The 14,526-nt window shown below is 39.5% G+C and overlaps 1 protein-coding gene across 2 annotated transcripts in view; it reads right to left on the bottom strand.

The window, feature by feature from the left end:
• NUFIP1 (nuclear FMR1 interacting protein 1) overlaps positions 1-14,526 on the bottom strand; it is a 42,810-nt gene that overhangs the window by 18,260 nt on the left and 10,024 nt on the right. For both annotated transcript variants that reach the window (XM_047755736.1, XM_047755735.1), the window contains exons 6-7: positions 7,281-7,373; positions 3,747-3,940 (exon numbers count right to left, since the gene is read on the bottom strand). In XM_047755736.1, the coding sequence (XP_047611692.1) occupies positions 3,747-3,940; positions 7,281-7,373 (287 nt within the window). The remainder of the gene's footprint in view (positions 1-3,746; positions 3,941-7,280; positions 7,374-14,526) is intronic.

Genomic DNA, 14,526 nt, shown 5'->3' with positions numbered 1-14,526 from the left:
AAAATCTAGAGGAAAGTTTTTCCACACAATTCAAGAAATGGAGGACAAGGCTTTAATTGGCCTTACATATCGGCCTTACATATCCTTTTCCTGCCTCCCTTTTTTCCCCTAATCTTTATGTTTTGAAATAATTTTAGATTTACGCAAGTGTTGCAAAGACAGTACCAAGAATTTCCATATACCCTTCACCCAGCTCCCCATAGTATTAACATCTTACATAACCATGACACATTTACCACATCTAACAAACTATCACAGGTATAATACTGTTACCTAAACTACAGGCTGTACTGTAATCTCACCAGTTTCTCCACTAATGTTCTTTTTCTGTTCCAGGATCCAATCCACTATACCACATCATGTTCAGGCACCATGATTCCTTAATGTGTCTTCTCCAAATCTGTGACAATTTCTCAGTATTTCCTTGCTTTTCACAAACCTGACTCTTTTAAAGACTATCAGTCAGTTGTTATAGACTACCCCTCATCTTGAGTTTGTCTGATGCTTTCTGATGATCAGACTGAGGCTGTGGATTTTAGAAAGTGCCCTTCTTATCATATCATATCAGGGGTCCATATCAACCTGACTTATTACTAGTCACATTAACTTTGAGCCTGCCTTGTGTTTTTTTCCACCATAAAATTACTATTTTTCTCTTTCGTTATTCTATTTCTAGAAACGAGTCACTAAATCCAGCCCACATTTAAGGGGAGGTGAATTAAGCTCCACCTCTTCGAGTAAGGAATATCAAAGATTTTTAGACATATGTTAAAACCACAATCTGGGTGGTTGGTGTACTCATTACTAGGGGTGTCACAAAGCTGATGAAACTTACTGCCTTCCCAGGTGTGAGAGCTAGATCACACAAAGTACACCCCTCTTTTCCTATTTCATTCCCCCTCAGTTATGTTTTGCGGAGCCATCACATGTAATGACACTTTGAAAACGATTTTTCTAAGCCTGATACAAGGTCTACAGAGATCCTTAAGAACTACTGCCTTGTCTAAATGTGAATGCTGATATCTGGATAAGGTACTAAATTTTAAGGTCAAAATTTTTTAAATGGGGAGCTCTTCATTTTTTTTTGGCTGCATGCAGAAGTTTCTAGGCCAGAGATTGAACCTAGGCCACAGAGATGATCCGAGCCACAGCCGTGACAACACTGGATCCTTAACCTGGTGTGCCACCAGGAATCCCACTTTTAAGATTTTTATGTTCAAGACTTATATTTTCATCTTTGACCTTCAGAACAGGTAAGGGTTTCAATATTAAGCAAAACAAAATTACTTGATATCTCTCCTTTTGACTGCTCCTAGAAAAGACTGAATGTTTTCTACCATGAGTATGAAATGTATTTAACTACTGTTTCTCAGGTCTGAAATGTCTCTTGGAGACCTAGATACAGGCTTAAATAGAAGTAAGATATAATCATCTTTTTGTTGGCGTTTTACTATACTGACACATACCAAAACACTCCTTTAAAAACGAGAACACAGAATTACCCAGCCAAAGCTGATGATATAAAAACAGACTATTCAACATTACAAAGTCCTGAAGGTCCCACTGTGGTGCAGCAGAAACGAATCTGACTAGTATTTATGAGGACACAGGTTTGATCCCTGGCCTTGCTCAGTGGGTTAGGGATCTGGTGTTGCCAAGAGCTGTGGTGTAGGTTGCAGATACGGCTCAGATTCCACATTGCTGTGGCTGTGGCACAGGCCTCAGCTATAGCTCCGATTTGACCCCTAGCCTGGGAACTTCCACAAGACATGGATGCAGCCGCAAAAGAAAAAAAAAATTTACAAAGTCCTTCAAACGTTCATTTAGAAAACTGAATAAAGTGAAGAATTACATAATTTTCAAAACAGTAACTTAATGATATAACAGTAGTCTTCATATTTGTGTTTCAAGTATTTTAATGACATGAAAGTTTATATGTAGGTACAGGCTGTATTTCATCATCAAGGTCACAGATGGTTAGTCTCAAGAATGTGGACTTTCTCCAACATTTTTTGAAGGAAAAAAAAATTAAGCCCAAGAGTAAATTCAGCCCTGGCCCCAAATGTTTTCTGCCTTTTCCTGACTATCAGCAAGGATAAGAAGATGCCTTTGTAAAACTCTCTCCCACATCTCAGCTATTTTAGACTTGGCCAATACTGTTTTGGCCAAATTCAGATTTCACATTTACAGGTAGCACAGTGTACCTGGAGTAAGATTCCTAAGTTCAAATTATGGCTCTGCCACTAACTAGCAGCATGACGAAAGTAAATTACTCCAAGTTCCTCATTTCTAAAATGGAAGTAGCAACCACACAGATGTAAAGTCTTAGCTGGTGTTAAAATAATTTATTATTATTATTCCTACAACATTGTATCTTATCATTCTTAACCCAACATTCCCTTTTGCCAAGATCTTTCCCCATCCAGATACAGTCAGTGAAGTAGTTATCCCCCATCTCTTTCTGCCCGTAAGTTCAGTAACTTGCCATGTGATTAGCACAGAAGCCACTATCTCCCAAGCTGAGCAGAGACTACTAGCAAACCTATAACTAAACCTAAGTCCACTCACTAATAACACCACTCTGCAGAAGAGGAAGCACAAGCAATTGGATAAAGCCTCACATTGTTAAGAGAGGGAAAGGTGGTAAAATATTTACATAAACATTTTCACTTTTCACAAGAGAGATGAAGCCTTGGAGGCTGGATAATAGCAACATTGCGGTCCCTTAATTTTTCAACTTATAAGCAATAATAAACTTATCTCCGAAGTTCTAGAGGGAATTTAAAAAAAAACTATAAGCACACATAAATACATTCTATGCTCTAAGGAAGAACAGTATTATTTAAATATATTGGATTAATATTATTTACCCAAAGGACCATGTTCATGCTGAGCAGTATAAATAGTGGCTTACACTGGCGTTTCTGCTTTCCACATGTGGGGAAAATTCACATAATTGTGTAAATTTGAATCCACAGCATCAATATACTCAAAGCAATCTTAAGAAAATTTCCAGGATTATATGATATTATGGAAATTATCCAATAAATATAATCATTCTCCCATATTCTGCCTGCCTCAATGCATTCATTCAAGATTCAGAAAATTTTTTTTTTTTGCCACACCTGCAGCATATGGAAGTTCCTGGACTAGGGATAGAATCCGAGCCACAGCTGCGGCAATGCCAGATCCTTAACCCATTTTACCAGGCCAGAAACTAAACCCAGGCCTCAGCAGCAACCCGAGCCACTGCAGCAACACTGAATCATTAACCCATTGCACCACAGTGGGAACTCCAGAAAAAAAAAAATTCTTTTCTTAAAAAAATGTTTACTTTTTAGGCCTCCACCTGGGGCATAGGGAAGTTCCCAGGCTAGAGGCTGAACTGGAGCCGCAGCGACCAGCCTACACACAGCCAAAGCAATGCAGGATCCAAGCTGCATTTGTGATCTACACCACAGCTCACAGCAATGCTGGATTCTTAACCCACTGAGCAAGGCCAGGGATCGAACCTGCATCTTCATGGATACTAATTGGGTTCTTAACCTGCTGAGCCACAACTGGAACTCTGAAAACAAAATTCTTAAAATAAGGTTTTTGAGAAGACATTCTGATTAAAAAACAAAAGCATCATTCTATCTTTTTACATATTTGCCATTAAACCTTCCACAAACAAGGATGTGAAGAACAAACTTCAGCATCACTGTCTATACACTTAATACATACTGTTTTCCTGTTTAGCTTACCAGAATCACTGTTTACCAAAACACCGAGAGGGTCTGAATTTGCCTCAGGTGGACCTTCGGGCTTTGAATCACACAAGTGATTGCCTGACCCAATGGCTGCTCTCTGGTCAGGATGGCCATTTTTCCATCTGTGATGTTTGCCAGGACTTCTGATCTTTGCCATCTGTGAATGTCTGGCCATACCCTTCATCTTGCTAGAGTAATAAGAAAAATGCAATTCTTAATATAGAAAGTACTGACGTTTCAAGAAAAATCTGAAAAAGACTACTCAATGCAAAAGAAACTTGGCTATCAAATCAATCATTTACAGCCTAGTACATTAAAGAGACCAGAATAAAAGAAATTCAATGGCTTCCAAAGACAAAAAACTTTATGGAAGAATTTTAAAAGGATATCACACCACAAGATATCATACTTTATCAATTCCAAGACTCATATTTCCTCCTATGTTTTAATCCCTCTGAAATTGGGTGATGTTGTACAAGGAATAACAGGTGAATTTAGTTGGCAGCATTCCTTCATTCCTATTATTTATTAAAGTGTTCCTTAGACTTTACAAAGAGTGTTAACTCTTGTTTACTTAGTTTTAAGGAGACTTAAAGTTACTGAAGTGTTTACAAATATGTTACCTTGCTTCTTGTTAGATCTTCATGACAAATCCTTGAAATAAAGTAGACAGGTACTATTCTCTTCAAGTTATAGGAGGATAAATGTCAAGATTATATACAGACCAAGCATAATTTCATAGCTAGCTCAAATTAAGTGCCTTCACAACCACTGCAGTAAATACTCTTAGGAGGAAAACAAATAGTTATGTAAACATATACTGATGTAAACTAAGTGTCAGGAAAAAAAAAAGACAATTTAAAAAAGGTTCTCAATGGACAATAATAAAAGGTAAAAAATACTAAAGCACATAATAATCAAATTGCTCTAAGCCAATGATAAAATCTTAAAAGCAACCAGACATAAAAGGCATTTTGTATAGAGGAATGAGGTAACAATGACAGCAGATTTCTCAGTGGAAACAATGCAAATGAGAAGACAATGGGGCAGTATCTTTAAAGTACTATAAATTTTTTTAGAACTGTGAACCTAGAATTGAGTATCTAGCAGAATTGTCTTTCAAAAGGAAGGTAAAATATCTAGACCTTTTCAGACACAAAGCTGAAAGAAGTCATCTCAGACAGACCCTCACTACAAGAAACGTTAAAGGAAGTCTTTTAGGCAAAAGGAAAATGGTACCAGATGGAAAGAGCGATGAAGAATACCAGAAAGGTTAACTATAGAGGCACACCAACCACCAGCTAACCAACCCTCAAATGTGACTAAGCCTTGTCAAGATCAGCATATAACCCCCAACTGACCCCAGATATCTGAGCAATTAACACTATTGTATGGGAAAAAAAGAGTAAAAATGTAAGTCACAAATTGCAAGACTATATCTGTACTACCTATACTTTATGCAAAAAAGGATTTGTATCTATGTAAATAAGTGCTACAAATCAAGAAAAGAAACCCAATTAAAAACTGGTCAAAGACTTGAACTGGCACTTCATAAGTGAATATCAAAATGACAAGCATATAAAAAGATGTCCAACACTGGAGTTCCCTGGTGTCCTAGTGGTTAAGGAGTTGTCACGGCTATGGCTCAGGTTCAATCCCTGGCCTGGGAACTTCCTCATGCTATGGGCATGGCCAAAAAAAAAAAAGATGTTCAATATCATTAGTCATGACCAATATGGTATATAACATGAGGAAAGGTATAAAATAGCATGCACTGACCAGGACACAAAGCAATTAGATGGAGTCAAAAGGAGTATAAATTAGTACAACCATTTTAGAAAACCGTTTGGCTGTATCTATTGTACCTAAACATATAGTATGACCTGGTGTGTGTGTAAACAAGTACCTATGTCCACAAAAGGCACTTAAAAGAATGTTCACAGCAGTTTTATTCGTAATAGCCCAAACTGGGAACAACCCAAATGTCCAATAGTAACATGAATATATTTTCACAACTGAGTTCTATATAGCAACAATATGGATGAATCTTATAATTTTGAGCCACAGAAATTATAAACCAAAGAAGACACTTATACAAGGTTCTAAGAATGTTAAAATAAATCTATGATGATGGAACTAAGAAAAGAGTTTATCTTTACGGGGAGGCACTGAACTAGGGAGGCCTAAGAGAGAAAGTGTTGAGATGTGAAGATGTGATTAATCTACGTGGAAGTGAGATTAGCTAGATTACCTGGGTATGTAGTTATGTGAGTGTGTATAAATTCATCGAGTTGTACACTTCAATACAAAATACAATGGAGGAGTTCCCGTCGTGGCGCAGTGGTTAACGAATCCGACTAGGAACCATGAGGTTGCAGGTTCGATCCCTGCCCTTGCTCAGTGGGTCAAGGTTCCGGCGTTGCCATGAGCTGTGGTGTAGGTCGCAGACGCGGCTTGGATCCCACGTTGCTGTGGCTCTGGCGTAGGCTGGCAGCTACAGCTCCGATTCGACCCCTAGCCCGGGAACCTCCATATACCACAGGAGCGGCCCAAGAAATGGCAAAAAAAACAAAACAAAACAGAACAAAAACAAAAAAACAAAAAAAAATACAATGGAAAAATTTCTTTGAAGGTGAGGGATGAGGGAAAATGGGGTGTCTCATATATTCTGGTGGGAGAGTAAACTAGGATAGCTCCTATAATAGGTATTTAGCAATTAGCTATTGGTATTACAAATACACATATGTCTTTGACTCAGCAAATCCAATCCTAGGACTCCATCCTCAGAAATAACTGCACATGTGTAAAATGTATATACAGGCAGAGCATCCATGCCTGCCCACTTGCACCTCTCACAAGCGTCCTATCTTAATAAATCTACTTCTTGCCTTAAAAAAAAAAAAGGATATACAGAGCAACAATGATAACTTTTTATTAATAAAAGATTGGTGAAAAAATACACTATTATTTATATGCTGTATACAAATGAAATATCTCTAGAAGAGTAAAATGGGTTGCCTCTGGGGAGAAGAACTATTTAGCTAGGAGATAAAGACAGAAAAGATTTGTTACTCTAAATCTTTTTGAAAACCCATGAATACAGGGAATTGCTTATTTTAAAATTTAAAATACAATTTTCAAAAAATTTAAGTAAGAAACTTAGAAAAGCAAATATTCTAGAATTGGAAGTATAGAGGTTTTATGATTTTGGTATATGCTCTTTATTACTATTTTTGAGTACATATATTCATTTAAAATAAGTATGAAGAGAGTTCCTGTCGTGGCGTAGTGGAAATGAATCTGATTAGGAACCATGAGGTTGCAGGTTCGATCCCTGGCCTTGCTCAGTGGGTTAAGGATCCAGTGTTGCTGTGGCTGTGGTGTAGGCTGACTGCTGCAGCTCCGATTAGACCCCTAGCCTGGGAACCTCCATATGCCGCAGGCACAGCCCTCAAAAGATGAAAATAAATAAATAAATAAATAAAATAAAGCAAGCATGAAGGCCGCAAGCAATTTTAAGGAACTTACCCATACTGTGTTGTTGTCAACACTGCTCCACTCTTTTCCTTTTCAAGTTTTAACTTTTTCTTCCTTTCGATATTAGCCAGAGTTGGGTAGTTTCTAAACAACAAAAAGAAGTGCATTTTAAAAGGGCTTTTAGAGGCCAGCTGTAATTATGCAATCAAGCAGTTACTGCTTTAACCATTTTTGTTTACCTGATGACTAATACAATAAATTGATAAAAACTTTTAATTCTTTCTATGAACTTTTAATTCATCCCTTTTTAAGGGTGAAAAAGCAGGCTACAATGATGCTACTCAAAGCATAGAGCAGCTGCCAGTCCACTAACTTTGCTACCAGTCTGTTACCAGGTAAGGAGCTTACAGCAGAATTCAAATCAAATGTCATATCAAGTGGTGTAGTTCATTTATTTGGCACATACCCATAAATATTATAAGAAAATGTATTTTTATACATTTACTTATGCAAATACATACTAGTAGGTACATCCAGAGTTACTAAGGAAGAAACAGTCCTCAAAAACGGTACAGTCTAGCAAGAAGCATAAAAAGAAGGACAGTTATTTCTGAAGAACAGCTGTAATAAAGGGCAAAATATAATAAGCAACCCAAGGAGTAGAAAGATGGGAGGGTGGGAAGGAAAGATCCTATCTAGATGGATATAGCCACAAAGGAACATGAAAAGCGCTGGCCTTAAATGGTCTTAACAGACAGAAATAAGATGGAAAAGTTTCAGGGTGTTCCAGGCAAAGCAAACAGCATGTAGACAAACCAAGGCCTCAGAAAGCGTGAGATATCCAAGGAATGGCAAATGGTTCGTTTTGTAAGAGACATATAGTTATAGGCAATCAGATCAGCAAGGGAGGCTGGGGCCAAAATGTGCCTTGAATGCCAAACCAGAAAGCTTATATATAATTCGGCGGCAATGGGGAGCCACTGAAAGTTATCAACAGGGAGAGATATGAACGAGGCAGTGGGTAAGATTAAATCTGACAGCAATGTGCAAGATGAATTGCTCTGACAAAGCTTTCTTTGTTCCTTCGCACAGGTGTGTGGAGATGGAGACACCAAACTTCGGTGGTGAGAGCATCAGATCCTACAAGCATAAAAGGCATGGGGGCGGGGGGAACACAGCTCTCTACCACTCAGCCTGGCTGCTCACCAGAGGAAAGTTTGAGAAACATCAACAAATCATGTCCTGCCATTGTTTCGAGGACACTGTTTCCACCCTCGTCTTTTTTTTAACATCTGCCTCACTGATTTGGATAGCACAGACAACATGAAGCCCATGGACATACTGGAAGATAAGAATGGAAATGACATTGAGTAAGAGGTGAAGTAATCAGAAAAAAAGGCAATGAATTTCAATGAGAACAGTGCAAAGCCATTTATCCAGCCAAGAAAAATAAACTCCATAAATAAAAGATGATTAATGTACAAGCTATAAATAAACATAAGACGAAAAGATCAAGGTCACAGGAGATAAAAATCTGACAGCCAGTCAGCACCACATGACTACGCTTTTGGAAAGGAAACATAATCTAGGTTATATGAGATGGAGTCTGGCACAGGTATGAGTGTGAAATCATCCCCTCATGATACTCAAAAGTGATCAGAAACTCTCAGGGCACCACGTCCAGTTTTGTACTGCTAAACTGAAAAAGAATGTTGAGGGAAAATAAAACTTGGAAGGGGTTCAGAAGAGACTCAAAGATGATTAACAGGATGAAAAATAAAACCTCTGAGGAAAGATGAAAGGATCTGGAACTATTTGCAACCTTTAAAAGAGGAAGAGAAGTGACAATAAACGATCTGATGGAGAAGATGGCAGCCAGCTGTTGGCAATCTGAAGACAGAAGTGGAAATGATGAGAAAAAAGGTGATGACTTTCACAGGCCCCACAGTGTCTAGACGTGTAACTCACAGCTACTCAACACCCTTCACCTCTCTGAAATTCACTTATTCTTACTACTTGTGTTTCTTGAACATTTTTTCTTCTGAGTATTGCAGGCCAGCCCTTAATATGTTGGGCCATATGCTAAACATGAAACACTTGGTCCTTCACTGTCTCATCTATAAACAAGCACACGCTCTGTAACTGCTTCTCAATGGTAAGGAATAGAAACGTCTGTCATAGCAAGTGGATTTTAGGTGAGATGTGAGAAAGAATTCCTTAAACGAGACATCAGGATATTGTGAGAACTCCTTTGATGGAAGTCTCCAAAGCAGCTCACTTTTTCCTTCTGGCTGATTATAGGTATCACTTTCCTAAAGCTAAGGGATCTTTATATCCCTGCCAAAGTTATAAGATTCTATTTTACAGAGTTCCCATTGTGACTCAATGGATTAAGAACCTGACATTGTATCTATCCATAAGGAGGCAGGTTCAATCCCTGGCCTCACTCAATGGGTTAAGGATCCAGCATTGCTCTAAGCTGCAGCACTGGTCGCAGATGCAGCTAGGATCCCACATTGCTGTGGCTGTGGTGTAGGCGGGAGGCTGCAGCTCTGATTTGACTCCTAGCCCAGAAACTTCCATATGCTGTGGGTAAGGCCATAAAAAGAAAAAAAAAAAGATTCTATTTTTCAGTGCTTAAATTAATAAAATCTTCCAAAAGGCATACATACCATTCTTATTTATACAGAACCTAGAGACAAAAACCAGAGTACACAAGGCTGCTAGAAAGCAAATTACTCCCCCCCAAAGGGAAACCCAACTTAGACACACATACAACAATAACCAGGAAGCCCCTTCAAGAATAAGGAAAAGTCTGGATCTTTGATAAAGGGCCCAGGTCAGGTTTCTAAAGTAGATAAATCCAAAGCAAACTGTTGAAAAAAAATCACCAATTGTCTTATACTGCACAACTACACACCAGTAAAACTTAGCTCACTATCTCCTGATAGAGAACGGAGGTTAGGAAGCTATAAAGTGGTACTTTCACAGTTGGTTTCTCTATTTTTACCTCCTAAAATTGCTTTTCTCTCTACTTCCATCTTTCTCCAGCACCCCAAAAGAGATTGGCCCTGAAACCATATGCTATTTTTCTTTCTCTCTTCTCTTTCATTTCTCATATCCTCTTTGCCGTCCCCTTGCCTAGGCTTTAAGCCTCCAGGGACAAGCCTTAAGTCCCAGAGTCAATAACCAGGCCACACGGAACCAACCACTATCTTAGCACATTTCCTTCCTGGCTACGTCTTCCTCTTTCCTTATCCTCAAATCACCACCCATTCATTGGCTTTTCCCCTAAGTCTATTCTCTAGAAAAACCCAAACCTTCTTTACTCTCACCGAACCACAACTGTTTCAACACAGGCTATAGCACTGCGTTTTTATTTCAAAGTCTTTTTGAACCTCAAAAACATGTAGCATTCTTTAGGAGTATACCCCTCTGTTGGAATTCTGAAAGAAACAGGGACACACTTATACAGGGTTTCCTCAGAGCCACAGTAACTACTGAAGTAAGTTCACAAAACTACTCCACCTAGTGGACTCCCTATCTGCTGTGAAGTATGTTTCAATATCTCTAAAACTGAGGTTTTGGAAACAAACCTCTCCCACCCACTTTCCCTCAGGCCAAATCATACAGCATTTATACCTAATAAGACAGGAATTAAGAATCACTTTGGGGGGAGGGAGTCACTTTTGGGAGTTCCCGATGTGGCTCAGTGGGTTAAGAGTTGGACATAGTGTCCATGAGGATGCAGTTTTGATCCCTGGCCTTGCTCAGTGGGTTAGGTCGCAGATGTGGCTTGGACCTGGTATTGATGTGGCTGTGGTATAGGCCTGCAGTTGCAGCTTGGATTCAGTCCCTGGCCAGGGAACTTCCACACGCCACGGGCACAGCCATTAAAAAAAAAAGAATCACTTTTGAGTTTTTCGGCTGGGTTTTTGATTTTTTGAGGGGGAGTGGCTTTTCTGGCTTTGGTTTTTGTTTTTGCAGGTTATCAGTGGAAAGTCTTAAATTTTTAAATTAAACACAATTATGTATATTTATCAGAACTACTCATTAAAAAATACATTTTACTGTATGTATAATTTAACCCTTAAAATAAATTGTGGGTGGGGTGGGTAGGGCTGGTACTAGCCCTCTTACAAGAAGTCTTACAAAATGAACTGACTGCTCTGCTTCCAAAGATACCCCTTATCCCCTGACCAGACACTGCGAAAATTAACACTTCAGCTGCCTGTGGTCTCATGGCCACCTCACAGCTATTTTCTCTACATCTCCCATTACAGTGAAGGTCTCAAAGGCAAGAGTCTACTCCTGTCTGTTTTCAGTGACCCTGGCCACAAATAATATAATCTTTGCCTTTTCAAATACTGAATGCTTACCTGGAATTTCAAGCTAAACTCTTGTCAGGAAGTTATTCAAAGATACATCAACATAAATTTAAAGGTGGCTGAGATTTCTCCATAACATCAGAAAACCAAAACTAGTCTTCTACCCCGGACTTTATAGAAACACATGCTACTAAGCTACTTGGTATCTTCAAATGTTAATATTCCTCAAGTTTTCTCTTGCCAGTTGAACTTTTTTTCCTTTAAAAGCACTTGTTGCACAAAACCACAAGGTGGCATAGTTCACCTTCATATGAAGATACCTATTGTAGAAAGTAATGCATTCAAATACAGATCAGTTTGGTTTGTTTTGGTGATGATGTGTCCTATGTGGTAAGAATTTATTGTTCAAAACCACAGCAGTTTGAGTATATTAGTTATATTAACCAAATTCCAATTATGGTCACTCATCAGATTAGCACATTTCTGCCCAATTTCTTGAAAAATGACAAAGGTATAATTTAAAACAAATACAAATATGAATCTCAGCAAGATTTCTTTACCCACTTACTTGTGTGTAACAAAACAGAAGTACATTTATAATAAAAATATTTCTAGCTCTATTTACATATCTGCATTTGTAAGCATCCCCTATTTTTATGGCATCATGGGACATAAACAGTCACATAACCCATGGTTCACGTATTTCTTTTTTTCTTTTTTGTCTTTTGACTTTTTGAGGGCTGCACTCATGGCATATGGAGGTTCCCAGGCTGGGGGGTCTAATTGGAGCTACAGATGCCGGCCTACGCCAGAGCCATAGCAATGCCAGATCTGAGCTGCATCTGCGACCTATACCACAGCTCACGGCAACACCAGATCCTTAACCCACTGAGCGAGGCCAGGGATCGAACCTGCAACTTCACGGTTCCTTGTTGGATTCGTTTCTGCTGCACCACAATGGGAACTCTGGTTCGCGCATTTCTAAAGCTTGTAAATTATTTTATAAAAAAGACACATGAGCAAAAATGCTCATCAATAGGACCATATTAAGGGGCATCTATGCTAAAGAGGCAGAGGGGATACCATACTCAAAGAAGGACAAGATATTCCTCTAGGCAGATACGGGAAAATGTTCCCAAAACTTTAGTCTGGCAAGATGTCACCTGGACTAAAGCAGTGAGCAGAACTTCAAGGATAGAGAAGTTAAGATTTTCTAGAAGCAGTAACAAGATCAAAACTGAGGCTCAAAGTTCAGAAAACCTGCTGGAATATTAAAAAAAAAAAAAAAATTCTGGCTAGGACAAAGAGCTCCTATGAGTAAGTAATGTGGGAATAATCAGAAAAGATATGTTAAGCCCACATGACAGTACCCTGACTGCCAGTTCTAAGGCACTCTCTTTTCACTGGCATTTTAGCTGGCTAAAATAAAATAGGTTTAACAAATTTATTTTTCTGTATTTAAAACAATTTTTTTTTTTTCTTTTTGACTGTACCCTTGGCATGTAGAAGTTCCTGGGCCATGGACTGAACCTGCAACGCACTTTCAACCTGCACCACGGCTGCGGCAATGCTGGATCCTTAACCTTACAGCATTGCTGCGGGGAACTTCCAAATTTATTTTTTATTTTTATTTTATTTATTTTTTATTTTTTTGTCTTTTTGTTGTTGTTGTTGCTATTTCTTGGGCCGCTCCCGCGGCATATGGAGGTTCCCAGGCTAGGGTTGAATCGGAGCTGCAGCCACCGGCCTACGCCAGAGCCATAGCAACGCGGGATCCGAGCCGCGTCTGCAACCTACACCACAGCTCACGGCAACGCCGGATCGTCAACCCACTGAGCAAGGGCAGGGACCGAACCCGCAACCTCATGGTTCCTAGTCAGATTCGTTAACCACTGCGCCACGACAGGAACTCCCCAAATTTATTTTTAAAGCTTATTTTACACAGTCACCTATGTAACAAGAAATGAATGCACTGTGACATCTAATTTTGCACGCGCGCACACACAAACACACACACAAAGAACAAACACAAAGAGAAAGAACTGCCTAACCTCACTGGTCAAGTCAATTCCTTAAGTGTGTGAACACTGCTGAGTATTCACGTGCAGGGCACACACTTCAACTGCGTGATTTTCTTGATCACCACCCAGCAACTGAGCCAGAGCTGAGGTCTTACCAGGTAGGTGCAATGAAGGGTGAAGAAATGAGCGAGCCGAGATGCTGAGAGTGGTGGGACTGATTTAAACTTGTCAGGGAAGCAAAGACAGAAGCGGGATGAGAGAAAAAGAAGATAAAGGGGCCAAGGGGTGAGAGGCCGCCACTAGTCCAGCTGTGAAAATAAATGGATAAAACCGCGTGGAGGTAAAGGACACTAGAAATTGGAAAATAAAAAGGTGCTGGATGAACTTTTTTTTTTAAGGCCACACTTGTGGCATATGGAAGTTCCTAGGCTAGGAGTTGAATCAGAGCTGCAGGTGCCAGCCTAAGGCACAGCCACAGCAACATGTAGCTCGCTGCAATGTCAGATCCTGAACCCACTGAGCAAGGCAAGGGACTGAACCCACATTCTCATGGATCCTAGTCAGGTACTTAACCCACTGAGCGACAGTGGGAACTCCTGTATAAACTCTTTATTATAAGCTGTCGAGTCTCAGAAATTCTGCAGAATTCAAAGCATACACACTTTTGTTGGACCATCTGATATGCCAAGGCTGGGGTGGCAAACACAACCACAATCCATCTTGTTAAGAACCATGGAGGAGGGTGTCAAAGCTGCAGAGAGCTATGGAGACAGATGGCAGGACACTCAAAGGAGAAGGGCAAAGGAGCAGTCATCTGGGATCTGCATCAAGGGGTCATACAGGTAAAATCAGTCACTTTTTGTTCTTGTTTTATCTGACCTCTCAACGGCAACTTGCACTGATAACCACATCTTCCTTCTTGAAGCCCTTCCCTCTGCTGGCTCCCAC

This window comes from Phacochoerus africanus, chromosome 13, assembly GCF_016906955.1.
Source record: "Phacochoerus africanus isolate WHEZ1 chromosome 13, ROS_Pafr_v1, whole genome shotgun sequence".
Classification (NCBI taxonomy): Eukaryota; Metazoa; Chordata; class Mammalia; order Artiodactyla; family Suidae; genus Phacochoerus; species Phacochoerus africanus.
This window is presented reverse-complemented; position numbering and strand designations above follow the sequence as displayed.